The sequence below is a fragment of the Marmota marmota genome, unplaced genomic scaffold, assembly GCF_001458135.2.
Source record: "Marmota marmota marmota unplaced genomic scaffold, marMar, whole genome shotgun sequence".
NCBI lineage: Eukaryota > Metazoa > Chordata > Mammalia > Rodentia > Sciuridae > Marmota > Marmota marmota.
Window position 1 is genome coordinate 31,157,148 of NW_026000082.1, and position 14,205 is coordinate 31,171,352.

At 35.6% G+C, this 14,205-nt stretch overlaps 1 protein-coding gene across 2 annotated transcripts; it reads left to right on the forward strand.

Annotated features, from left to right (window-relative positions):
• Positions 1-271: 271 nt before the first annotated feature.
• Ptp4a2 (protein tyrosine phosphatase 4A2) lies at positions 272-13,828 on the forward strand. 2 transcript variants are annotated; one of them, XM_015485348.2, is made up of 5 exons: positions 275-971; positions 4,053-4,145; positions 8,572-8,702; positions 9,929-10,003; positions 11,421-13,828. In XM_015485348.2, exons 1-5 carry the CDS (start codon positions 876-878, stop codon positions 11,527-11,529), a joined length of 504 nt encoding a protein of 167 aa, XP_015340834.1. In that variant the 5' UTR covers positions 275-875; the 3' UTR covers positions 11,530-13,828. The 2 variants fall into 2 exon arrangements, with proteins under 2 accessions (XP_048671828.1, XP_015340834.1); XM_048815871.1 differs by lacking the exon at positions 4,053-4,145 and having other exon boundaries at positions 272-971.
• The last annotated feature ends 377 nt before the right edge of the window (positions 13,829-14,205 follow it).

Below are 14,205 nucleotides of genomic sequence, written 5' to 3' on the forward strand. Positions count from 1 at the left end.
AAAAAAAAAAGACTAAAAATAATTTATTGGCATAGAAGCTTCATGAAATAATAAAAACCCAATTTTAAAAAAATAATAAAGGTATACTTTTAAGTCTCTTGATTTTTAAAACTCTTGGCATACCCTTAATCTTGTTCTTCATAGGTGGCAATAATTTAGAATTGGTGGTATTTTATGTGTCTTTGGCTGTTAAAGAATGTATTTTTGACTTAAGGCATATTTACTATGCTGTCAACCTTATTTCATTTACTTATGTTTTTCTCCCCTAGGTTTTTCGTTGGAATATACGTTGCACATTTATGGCGATTCTGAGCGTGAGGGCAGACTTCTGCCAGGCTCAGCACAGCGTTTTCGCTGACAAGTGAGCTTGGGGGTTCTATGTGCCATAATTAACATTGCCTTGAAGACTCTGGACACCGAGACTGGCCTCAGAAATAGTTGACTTTTTTTTTTTTTTTAATTGCAAGTATATTTCTTTTAATGACTCCAGTAAATTAAGCATCAAGTAAACAAAAGTGGAAAAACGACCTACACTTTTAATGTGTCTCACTAGTGCCTAAATGTAGTAAAGGCTGCTTATGTTTTGTATGTAGTTGGATTTTTTTGGACTCCGAAGGAATCCATCTGCAGACATTGAGGCCCAAGTTGAATTTGGATTGGTGTGGATTCTAAATACTTCTGCTTATCTTGAAGAGAAAAGCTTCATAAAGAATAAACAAGTTGAATAGAGAATACTGATTGATAATAGGCATTTTAGTGGTCTTTTTTAATGTTTTCTGCTGTGAAACATTTCAAGATTTATTGATTTTTTTTTTCCCCCCAATTTTCCCCATCATACTCACACACACGCACGCTCACACTTTTTATTTGCCATAATGAACCGTCCAGCCCCTGTGGAGATCTCCTATGAGAACATGCGTTTTCTGATAACTCACAACCCTACCAATGCAACTCTCAACAAGTTCACAGAGGTAAGATTGTAGCATAGTCTACTTTTTGGATTGATATGTAGGTAAAATATTAAAGATTGACCTTGTTTTTTCAAAAAATCCTTGTAATTTTTGGAAGATTAACCTACCAGAACTGACCTGAATTAGGTTGAATTAGTTATAATAGGTTTTTGAAAGAATACTAATAGAATTTGGGAATACATAGAGATTATCTAGTACAGTTTTTTCTTGTGTCTTAAAAAAGACGTATATATACAGCTTTTTTTGTCATCCTTTCAATAATAAAATAACATTTATTGAGCACAGCATGTAGTCAACATTAACAGTAAGCTATTTTATTATGCAATAATCCATATTTGTGCTTAAGATGACATATACAAAAGTCCTCTGAGGTATAGGTACCACTATTTCTTTCTAACAAATATCAAAATTGAAGTTCAGAGCCATTTAGTAACTTGCCTAATAATGACACATTATTTGTAGCAAAACTGGCACTTAACCAGGTCTGTCATACTAAAACCCACATTATACCTCAAATGTTCTAACCACCCTTGATGAAAAGTCACTCCAGAACTACTTAGTAATAGCAGCCATCATACAAGGTACAGAAACTTGGAGGAAGATTATATCAGATCCTTGATCCCTCTGCCATTGGTAGTACTTTACTTTTGGTAAACATTTAAATAGAAATTTTTCAATCATATCTAGGTTATTCAGTCTAAATGTGATTTCTGTTGATGTATGTATGGAGTAGACTTAGCTCGTTGATTTCCTAGGGATTCTCATTTCATGGGTGGCATAGGAGAGGCCAAAAGAGGTTTTTTGACTTGTTCACAAAATCATATCATAAACTTTTTTTTTCTCAGTACCAGGGGTTGAAACCAGAGGTGCTCAACCAGTGAGGCACGTCCCCAGCCCCTTTTAATTTTTTAATATTTTTATTTAGAGACATGGTTTCACTAAGTTGCTTAGGGCCTCTCTAAGTTGCTGAGGTTGGTTTTGAACTTGTGATCTTCCTGTCTCTGCGTACCAGGCCTCTGGGATTTCAAGTGTTTGACAACCATTCAATGAATAACAGCGATTGAAGGTATCAACAGGTTGTCCACCCCCCCACCCTCAGTTTTTTGCTTTTTGTGATATTGTGAATGGAACCCAGGGCTGCACTCTTACCACAGCAAAACATCTCCCTAGCTCTTTTTATTTTTATTTTGAGACAGGGTCTTGCTAAATTGTGAGAGTGGCCTCAATTTGGGATCTTCCTGCCTTAGTCTCCTGAGTAACTGGGATTATAGGCTAGGCCACTGCATCTAGCTAGAGTTTATTTTAGTGGGATTTTATTTGTATTTCAAAACTGATTTTTAAAACTCATTAATATAATATTTGTAACTTTCCTAAGTCAGACTTTGAACAATTAAAAATAACTTTACTCTTGAGATAATTCAACAATGGGTACTTTTATAGGATATTACTGTTATTTTTTTTTCTTTTCTTTTCTTTTTTTTTTTTGGGTATTTGTAGATGGACAGCATGCCTTTATTTTTTTTTGTGGTGCTAAAGATTGAACCCAGTGCCTCACACATGCTAGGCAAGCGCTCTGCCACTGAGCTACAGCCCCAGTCTTGAATATTTTTGTTGATGCTTATTTTATACTTATAAGTCTTTGAGGTTCTTAGCTTCATGTACACAGTATACAAGTTGATTCCAAGGTCTTTGTGTCCTCAGGTTGTTCAGTCACTTTTAAGTCTGTATACTATTTTTAGCCTGTGGATTCCTTGGCTGTAAACTCCAAAAGTGTCAGTGGCCACTATCCTGCAACTATAAAAAGATGGTGGTCCCTTGAAGATAGGTAGTCATTGGTTCAGGCATTCACCACACAAAGGTTTTTTATAGGAAAGAAGCAGGCTTCTGGCCATAGTTGTATTGGCTGTTGTTTTTTTTTTTTTTTTAAATACCATTTTTTCCTCTTAATTTCAAAAAGTTACTTTTATTTATTCTTAAAAAAAAAAAACAATAAATGCTTATTACAAACAAACAAGCAAAAAACCAATCAGAAGATACAAAGAAAATAAGACTATTTCAGGGGGATTGAACTCAGGGGTGCTTTACCACTGAGCTACATCCCCAGCCCTCTTTATTTTTTTTAAGACAGGGTCTGTCAAAGTTGCCAAGACTAGCTCTGAACTTGGAATCTTCCTGCCTCAATCTCCTAAGTAGCTGGAAAAATATGTGTGCATCTGGCTTTATTTTTAAATTGGGAGTCTTGCTAAGTTGACCAGGCTGGCTTTGAACTTGAAATCTTCCTCTTCTGGAGGAACTGGGATTATTAGTGTGTGCCTCCATACTCCGAAAGTTAATTATTAATACCTGACTTCTAGATGTTTTTTTTCTGCATATGCATATTTGTAGATATACATATTGATAGGATCATGATATATATTTTATTTATTTGGATTCTGGGGAATTAAAGTGTCCTTTACCACTGAGCTACATCCCATCCCTTTTTCTGTTTTTAATTTGAGAGAAGGTCTTTCTCAATTGCTTTGGGCCTTGCTAAGTTGCTGAGACTGGCCTTGAACTTGCAATTCTCCTTCCTCAGCCTCCTGAGCCGCTGGGGTTATAGGTGTGCCACCTTGTCTGGCTATTTTAAAATATTGTCCCCGCCCCCTTAGTATTATTTTCAGTAGCTGTCGTAGCATTCACTGCATTAATATGCCTCGTCCCCTTTAACCAATTTTCTTGTTTTGGGACCATTAATATTATTTCCAGTTTTTCACTGTTCCAAATAGTCTGTGATGAACTTATTGTTGCCTGTATCTTTGTGTATGTTCTTACTTATTTCCTTGTATACATTCCCAGAAGTAGAATCTCTAGGACAAAGTGATGTGAACTTTTAAGGGTTTTGTGTTATGTTAACAAATAACCCTTAGGTATGTCTTATTTACCTTCCACTGAGAACTCGTAAGTGTCCCTTATATGTTATTACAATGAGAATGATTTTTTTGTTTTTTAATAAGATGTCTTACTGTTTTATAATACTACATTTCTAAGCTTTGGGTGCTAGTTCTAAAAGCAAGTTCCCTTATAATTGTTTCTTTTTTAAAGGAACTTAAGAAGTATGGAGTGACAACTTTGGTTCGAGTTTGTGATGCTACATATGATAAAGCTCCAGTTGAAAAAGAAGGAATCTACGTTCTAGTGAGTGTGTAGTGTTTTAGTTTTATTTTGTGACAAATAAGTTGTACCTTTCAAATACAGATATTTATAAAACTTGGTGTTCAGTAATTTTGCTTTTTAAGCTTATAATAGTAAATACAATATTGATAACAATCTTTAAAATTCCTTTGGATCAGCTGGGTGTGGTGGTACATGCCTGTCATCCCAGCGATTTGGGAGGCTGAGGCTGAAAGATGGCAAGTTTAAGGCCAATTTAAGCAATTTAGGGAGATCCTAAGAAACTTAGTGAGACCCTGTCTCAAAAATAAAAAGGGCTGGGGACATTGCTCAGTGGTTAAATGACCTTGTTCGATACCTATTCGATCTCTGAAAATAAAATAAAATTTCTTTGTGTTAATTGGCAGTTTTATTCAGTGTGTTCTTAAAGCCTACAAATGCAGAGTATTTTCAACAAATAAAAAGCAAAATTGGGTATACATTATTTCAAGAAAATGGAAATTTTCATTTTGTATCTTTAAGAAATTAATATAGTACTTAGCTTTCATTTCTGTGTTACCTATTTGAATGTAACTGGAAATAATTTGTATCAGATATTCTTACCTAACATAGGGAAATATCATCTGCCACTTTGCAAGTACCAGATTATTAATATTTTGTGGAAAATTTGTAGGGGATAAAAGGTAGGAGAAGAGGTTAAGGAGGAGTGGGAGAAGTCATCTTGTTCCAGAATGATCAGCATAGTTTCTGACACTTTGGTTGATTGATTGATTTCTTTTTTTTTTTTTTAATATTTGTGGGATTAGTTTTCTTATAATAGTTCAATTTGAGCACAAAGTGGTTGAAATTATTTTAAATTAAATTCCTCTGTAATATTTATGCTGTTTCCTTAAGAAAATGGAAGACTCAGATTAGTTAATTTTTTTTTTTTTTTTACCTTCTTCCCTAAATAATAGTCTGAAATCCCAGGAGTGGCTTTTAGGAGCATGTTAGGAAATAAAGTCTATAGTTAGGTGTGTTAGAGCTATTTGATTCGATTGTGGGAAGGCAAGGTAGTAAGAGAAATGGAAATTTTGTAAATAATTAGGAAGAAAGTAATTAGGAAGATATTAGTTCAAGGTTATATTTATACCTTTTACTGAGAGGTAGTTCCATAATTTTTATTTATTATATTGGTCAGTGGTTGGAAAGGCAGTTAATTCGAAGAATAAGTTTTCTTTTAGTAAGGAAGCTGTCCTGTCTGATCCATAAAGCTTCCTCACTTCCATTTTTTTTTTTTTAGAGTGAGAGAATTTTTAATATTTATTTTTTAGTTTTCGGCGGACACAGCATCTTTGCTGTATGTGGTGCTGAGGATTGAACCTGGGCCGCACGCATGCCAGGCGAGCGCGCTACCGCTTGAGCCACATCCCCAGCCCCTCACTTCCATTTTTGTAAAAACAAAAATGAAATAGCCAGACATCATCATCATCATCATCATTATTATTTGTACTGGGGATTGAACCCAGGGGTGCTTTACCCATTGAGCTACATCCCCAACCCCCATCTTTTAGTCATTTATTTATTTATTTTAAATTTTTAAATATTTATTTTTTAGTTGTAATTGGACACAATACCTTTATTTTGTTTATTTTTTATGTGGTGCTGAGGGTCTAACCCAGGGCCTCGCATGTGCTAGGCGAGTGCTCTTGTCGCTGAGCCACAACCCCAGCCCAGCCATTTATTTATTTATTTTTTAGTTGTAGTTAGTCATGATACTTTTATTTTATTTATTTATCTATTTTTATGTGGTGCTGAGGATTGAACCTAGGTGAGTGCTCTACTGCTGAGCCACAACCCCAGAACCAGTCATTTATTTTTATACAGGGTCTTGCTAATGTTGCTTGGGACCTTGCTAGATTGCTGAGGCTAGCCTTGAACTTGTGATTCTCCTGCCTCAGCCTCCTGAGTCACTGAGATTATAGGTGTGCCTCATCCCCTCAGCTGCTGCTGCTGCTGCTTTTTTCTAGTAGTATGGCATGATCATATGCTTGCATTTCCATTTCTAATTTATAGTCCATGGATCGGAAATCACTGAGGGTAAGTGGAAACATGTAAAATGCAGCTCTGTGGGGTTTTGTTTTTGTTAAATAAAAACAAATATTTAAATTCTGAAATTAAGTCAAATGCAAGTTCATTTCCCTGTAGTTTGAGTATGTTCTCCAGTGGATAGATGAGAAAACTTGTTTTTTTTTTTTTTTTTTTAATATTTATTTTTTAGTTTTTGGTGGACACAACATCTTTGTTTGTATGTGGTGCTGAGAATCGAACCCGCGCCGCACACATGCCAGGCGAGCGCGCTACCGCTTGAGCCACATCCCCAGCCCCGAGAAAACTTGTTTTGATGTGTGGCAGGGTGAGAAAGTGACCTTGGATTGATCGTAGTCAGTTGAATCAGTAATGTTAGTAAACATTTTCATGAAATAAAAATAAACTAAAGAACCTAAACTAGTTTGTAGAAGATAATGGTGGGTCTGGGACTTATTCCAGGCCTTTAAATTTAGCTTTTTGTTTTGTTTTAAATAGCTATTATCAGATAAATTAAAGGTTTAATTTAAGCTTGAAAAAACAAGGATATTTAGTGTTAAACTTGAAATTTCCTTTTCTTACACAGAGTTTTAAAATGGAGTTAATTTACATTTGCCAGGTGAAGAGAGTTTGGAATGTTTCACTGTAAGAGGATCTTCCCCCACATATAAGACCTTTTAATCCTTTGAATGCTGTTTCAAATAAAAGGTCACTGAAGAGACTGACTAATGTTAGTTTTAGCTGTATCAGTTTGAGGTTCAGATATTTCTAAATGAAGAATGCTTTTTCTTTTTTACTTTTTAAACCCATGCCTCCAATATGCTAGGCATGAACTCTTATCTCTGAGTTACACCCCTAGCTCAGCAATTCTTTTGGGGGGTGTGTATGTGTGTGTTTTAAAGGAACATGAGTAAGGGAAACTTTATTTTCCTTAAGTAGGTGCATTTTAAGGGCGTATTACAGGAAGTAAGCTCTTGACTAAGGTGCTTATGATTTTACTGCTGTTTACAGTTAAATTCTGTAGTGACATTTATAATAACACTGACAGCCTTTTAATTATGGGGTGTAGTTGACAATTCAAACATAATGTGCTGTTGTGGCTAATGGACTACGTGAAGTGTTCTAGTGGTGCCAATAATGAGTACAGAATCAATTTAGTGCTCTGTTGCTTTTTTATTTCTCTAGTATCTTAAAGTGTTCTTAGTCAGTCTCATTAGAATAGCCTTGTTTAAAAAAAAAAAAAAATCCCCAATGGTGTTTTTCCATTTCAGTCTTTGAGAGGAGAGAGGGTGTGTAAAATATGATTTCTGCCCATTTGTGTAGGTTTCTCAAGACCTCTTGCTAGGTAGTAAGGAAGAAAAAACTCCTGCATACAACCCAAATTGATGAGTTCAAGAAGAGAAAGGGATATTTGAGAACATGGTCTCCATTTGCTCAGGAGCTTATTATATGATATTGTCTTTGTTAAATGACAAAGATTTAAAATTTAGTCAGAGATTTAAAATTTTGCTACTTGCCTTTTTTTTTTTTTTTTAAAACCAGTGAGTGAACTTGGAGGCACTCAACCACGGAGCCACATCCCCAGCCCTATTTTGTATTTTTATTTGGAGGTAGAATTTTATTGAGTTGCTTTTAGCACCTCACCGTTGCTGAGGCTGGATTTGAACTCTGGATCCTCCTGCCTCTGCCTCCTGAGCTGCTGGGATTATAGGCATCTTTTTTTTTTTTTTTAAGTTGTTGATGGACTTCTTTATTTTATTCATTTATTTATATGTGGTGAGGAGAATCAAATCCATTGCCTCACACGTTAGGCAAGTGCTGTACCACTGAGCCCCAGCCCCAGCCTCCTGTTTTTTTTTTTTTTGATAAGATAAAGATGGTAGTGTGTTTTTATTCACTAATTGTTGAATTTAGTCTTTCTCTAAGAAAAGATATAGTCATCTGGAAGATAATTCTCAAAAATGCTTGTAGAGATTAATGAGACTCAAGTTTGTTATACTTTGCCGGAGTGGACTTTTAAATCATGTTGACATGTGTTTATTCTCTTATACTGTCTTGGCTTTCATTGTATTTTTTCCCAGTATGTCTACTGCTCAGATAAAATATTTGGGAAAACATTAGCTCTTATGACTGATAAAGAGATTTCTGTACGATAAATTTAGATGGTTGTGACACTTTGCATTTCATTGAGCAGACTAATTTATTTGGCAAATTAAATTTCAGTCTTAGGTAATTTTTCAGCAATGATCAGAATTGTTTTAAGAACAGGTACATATGGCATAGTTCAATTAGGCCTGCCGTATCTATTCTGTGCAGCTCTTCTTCATTAGGATGTTAGACTTGGAGAAAATATAATTTGATGTAAGAGGTAATTTCTTTTTAGGATTGGCCATTTGATGATGGAGCTCCACCCCCTAATCAGATAGTAGATGATTGGCTGAACTTGTTAAAAACCAAATTCCGTGAAGAGCCAGGTTGCTGTGTTGCAGTGCATTGTGTTGCAGGATTGGGAAGGTAAATTTCTACTTTTTTCTCTTATTAATCTGAATTCATTATCATGCCTGAGTAAGCCATTGAATATTTCACTCTGGTAGAAATTGAAATTTTCTCTGGTAGAAATGAGAAATTTTCGTGTATTATTCTAAATAACATTAAATTATTGGAAAAGAAATGAGAGCAAAAATTAGTATAATGATTTTTTGTTTGTCTGATTCTGATAGCATATTGCACTTAAAGAGTTTTTATTTTTCCCCATTTCAAGTAATTGAAGATTTAGATAATTGGAATGGGCAACAGAATTAAAATCATTTTAGAGATTGAGGACTCTAACTTGGTTAATTTTGGATTGAGATGAGTGGAAAGTTTACAGGTGGAAAGCACATGACTGAATTAAACTCTTAAAAGGAGATGTATAGACAGTACGAATTGACTGATTCCTGGGATGAAGTTGCAACACCCTCATCAACAGCAGATTAAATGCAAATTTATGATGTGCACTTTGACTCAAAACATTAGTGTAAGCTGCCATTGCCTCAAGGTGGGTGTTGACTAAGGCTGTTAACCCTTTTTTTAGTGTGGACTTTTTTTTCTCAGAAGGTCCAGTTTCAGTCTGTATCTTGAAGGCTGATGATAGTATTATAACTTTTCTTAGAGCAATCTTGTTTTTTTATTTTACTTTCTTTTGGGTATTGGGGATTGAACCCAGGGGCTCAGCTACACCCTCAGCCCTTTTTATTTTGAGACAGGGTCTCACTAAGTTGCTTAGGCCCTCACCAAATTGCTGAGGCTGGCTTTGAAGTTTTCGATCCTCAGCCTCCCAAATTTCTGGCATTATAAGCATGTGCCATTGTTCCTGGTTAGGGCAATTTTATTACTAGTAGTTGTACTAGTTAGGTAGTATACAGTTGATGCTTTGTAATGGGCTTTTTTAAAACATTGTTTTCTCAGACTTTAAAAAATAGAGATAATAGATAATGAGAAAATCTGGAGTTATAATGTGATGTTTTAAAAAATAAAGATATCTTACTATAGGTTTAGAATTTAGTGCTTTACTAAAAACAGGTAATAGATAGTATAATGGTGGAGATTTTTACTGTATTGGAAAATATCAGATATGTTAGTAGATGGAAGAAGTTAAAGCTCAAACTTTGTTTTGTTTTGGTAATATGCAATCCTGGGTTTTAAAAAATCTTTAATTTCCAAATACTTTTGGATATTTACAAATAGGCTTCTCTTTACAGGGCACCTGTGCTGGTTGCACTTGCTTTGATTGAATGTGGAATGAAGTATGAAGATGCAGTTCAGTTTATAAGACAGTGAGTATGAAGTTTTTATGTTTAGAAACATATAAAGCAAGATCGTGCTTGATAAAGAATTATGAAAAGTATTTGTAGTATGGAATAAGTTGCTGGCTTTGGCTTAAAGTAATTCTTTGAAGGTATACAAAATTTCAAACAAGTGATAAAGGGACTCAATACTACAACTCCTAAGTTTAAAGGTTTTCAAATTTGGGTGTCAAATTTGGACGTTGTAGAATATGTTCACTATGTAGTTTGAACATGTAGGAATCTTGAAAATGAATAATTAGTGTCTCATTGATCTAGTGCCCTTTTAATAGATTCCAAAATACCTTCCATATGCAACTTTGCTTTACCAAGAGGCAAGAAGAATGTATAGAGGAGTAGATTAATCACCCTATACTCTTGTGCAGGCACAAAATTAGGATGGTAGTACTCAGACAAAACCTTAGCACTGATCTGAAATAATAGGCCATGGCATTTTATTGTCCAGAATTCTTTTGTCAATTATTGTCTTGCACTTTCAATCCTTTCTTCTTATTTTGGTACCAGGGATTGAACTCAGGTGCTATTAACCACTGAGCCATATCCCCAGTCCTTTTTTTATTTTGAGACAGGGTCTCACCAAGTTGCTTAGGGCCTTGTTAAGTTGCTGAGGTTGGCTTTGAATTTGCAATCCTCCTGCCTCAGCCTCCCAAATTGCTGGGATTACAGATGTGTGCCATGGTCCCCAGCTCAACTCTTAAAAAAGAGAAAAGACTGTGTCAGAGGGCATGAAATATATAGTAATAGCTCCAAGACAGTGACCTATTTCAGTGAATGCCATTTGCCATCTCTGTATGTCTTGAACCTGCTGCTTCATCTGAATGTGTGTGTTTGTTTGTTTTTTAAAGCATCATAAATACTTGGTATTCTAGTCTGAAGAATATATTAATCTAATTGGGAAGAATATAGTTAGATGTCTGGGTAAACCATTCTGATAGTGGTGTGGGTTGTGGGGTTGGGGGCGTGTCCTGGGAATTGAGCTCAGGGCCTTGCATATACTAGACAAGCGCTCTACCACTGAGCTGCATCCCAGACTTTTTTAAGTTTTGAGACCAAGGTCTTTATTAGTTAACGGGCCTCAAACTTTCAATCCTCTGCCTTGGCCTCTTTAGTAGCTGGGATTACAGGCATATGTCACTATATGGAGCCCATTCTGATCTTTATTTAAATATATTGTAATGAGAGTTATCAAAGAAAAAAAATTTCTGTTCTAGGAAGGCTCAGAAAGTTCATGTTGGCAACTTAGATCTTTAAAAAGGGATGTGGTATGGGATATGTTGGTTTTCAGTAGGATGGAGTTAGAAAGACATTAGGCCATAAATAATGCATTTTAAGTAAGTCAGAAAGCTCTTTTATTACCTGGTAAAAATTTGCCATTCTTTATTTTCAGAAAAAGAAGGGGAGCATTCAATTCCAAACAGCTGCTTTACTTGGAGAAATATCGACCTAAGATGCGATTACGCTTCAGAGATACCAATGGGCATTGCTGTATTCAGTAGAAAGAAATACAAACGAAGGCTTATGTGATTGTGGCATTTAGAAGGAACTCTTGGTACCTGGAAATGTGAATCTGGAATTTACCTGTGTCATCGAAATAGTGTTGGATTCAGTGCTCCTCAACCACTCTTCTTAACAATTAGGAAAAAGTAAACAAATAAGAAATCCCTCTATAACGTGAATAAAATGTTTAAGAAAAGAAAAAAGAAAAAAAGAAAGAAAAAAGGGATTAATTCAGTGAAGGATGATTTTCTCCTAGTTTTGGAGTTTTAATTTCTGCCAGGATCGAATTATTTTAATATCTCCTGTCTTTTTTAACTTTTTCAGAATAGGTCTCTAAGGAAAACCAGCAGAATATTAGCCTGTGCAGAACCACCTGTTTGGGGAGCACATCTTTCATTATGCTTGGCACATAGATTTCCCTGTGGTGGGATATTTGGGAGGAGGAAAGAGGTGCATTTTCCCCCTCTTTGTTTTCTCTTGTCCCCTCCTTTCCCCTGATACATATTGTAGATGGACTAGGAGAAGCCCTTATTGCTGTAGATTTGCGTGCAGTCTGGCAGCCTTAAGCCCATCTGGGCACTTTTAAGAGGAAAAACAAACAAAAATGTTAAAAAACACCAAAAAAAAAAAAAAAAGGGCATGCAGGTGGTTTTAGTCTTTACTGATGATGGAGTGTTCATCTTAGTTTCTTTTCCTCAAAGCCTTGATCTAACATTAGGCAAAGTAGCCAAGAAACTTGTTTTGGTAAATTAGTGGGGAAATAGCATTTGAAGAGGAATCTTTATTCTCAAAGAACTTAGCTGAGAGTAGAATTCTTCTCTTTACCAACCAATGATGCTAAGTGAGTATCCCAGAAACTTGTTTTCTGAAGAGGACAGCTCTAGTTCATTACTAAAAATATGTTCAGGCCAAGAATTAGCACACTCTATAAACAGTAGAATTGTGGACCATAGTACTACTCTGATTTTCTGTCTAATGATGTCAGGGAATACTGGTAGCTTAAAACTTTTACTTCAGGACTTAATTGTACTCTGAATTTTCGGAAATGGTCAGAGGAGCAGCAGCAAATTCACAATATTTAGGTCTTGAGAAATGCCTGTGGCGATCATTTTTCAAACTATTCCCTATATGTATAGTTCAGTTGAACCACTGATTGCCTTGTTATTTTCTTTCTAGATTCTTTTTGAGATTATTAAAAAAAAAAAAAAAGTCACTGGTTCAGAACCAGCTATGCTGTAAACAGGGTAGAAGATACCAGGCAACCCAGTGAGTAGCAAAGGGACTGTGTTGCTTATGAAGTGGTATAGTAGCATTTTTTGCAAATCTCTGCTGGGTTCAATGTGCTGATTTAGAAAGAAAAGCTGTTTTTCTCCTCATTTGCAGAAGGCAGTTATGACCAGGCTGTATTGACAAAGCAAGTAGAAGGGCACCATCAGGGGTTCTTGCACTCTTTTCACCTAAATATTAAATAATAGTGCCCTGCTTCTAAGGCTCTGCATACAGGCTTAGAGTCATCTTGTCTTGCTGGAGTTTGCTGTGCAGAGCCATAAGCTTTCCATTTTGTTTAGTGTCAGCTAGGCCAGTAGGAATGGCACAGGACCTCGTCTCTCACTGATGATACCTCAGACGTTGGCCGGCTATGTGAACTGCCTATTTCCTATTGCTGGAGTTGTTTTCGATTTTTAACTAAATACAAATCTGTAGATTCTCCTCTCCCTCATCCCAGCAAACAAAGCAAAATAATGCTTTTTGACATTGTTTCTAGAATTTTCAAGTAAAAAAATGATGGTACTATCCAAAATTCTTTTTATTTCTGAATATGACAATAGATTCCTTTAACACAGACTCGAGATCAAATCAAAATATCATAACCTCTAAGTTCAGATATACTTTCAACTCTTTGGATCAATGCCATCAGAAACCTTTTCCATTTGATATGCTCTGAATGTTGTTTGGGGCGGGGAGTATAGGTGTGTGCATTCACATGCATGCAGCCTCCATCAGTACCAGTGCCTGCCCGAGTTAGGAGAACTACATTCCTGGTTCTAAGCGAGAAGAAGGGTATATAAAACAAAGTGAAACATTAGCCCTCATTTTATTTTAAATTTCAGAGTAATGTTAATTGTTCTCAGAACTGGATTTTTTTCCCATCAAAACATTTTTTTTCCTTTGGATTTAATGAAGTATTGCTAGCTGAAGCCAGTTTGACATGGTGAGAGAGATGTCAGACTGATGCAGCCTGATTTAAAACCAAACCCTGAACCCTTTTAAAGAACAATAAAACATATTTTACACGTTCTTTGTGCATTTTTTTCCCTCTACCTCCAAATGGAGTTTCATTTGCGCCCCTTTTCTCTTGCTATTCTGAAGATCTGTTTTGTGCCTGTTAATTTACTACAAGGAGGTGAAATTTGAGGTTGGGAAGTACAAAGATTTTGTACCATCCAGGTGTTCAATAAGGGAAAACTTAACCATAGTTGAGATAGAACTGGTACTTTTCTGGTTTAGTTCTTGGTCACCACAGTGGGAATTCAGCATTTTGTCTCATTTGAAAGGATTTTTTTAACACCTAAACAAATTTTAATGAAGCATTAATAAATTTTGATGAAGCATCGCAAGTTTTTATTTAAACCCTTGAAGAGCAATTGAGAATAGCAAGTTTACGTATCTTAGGG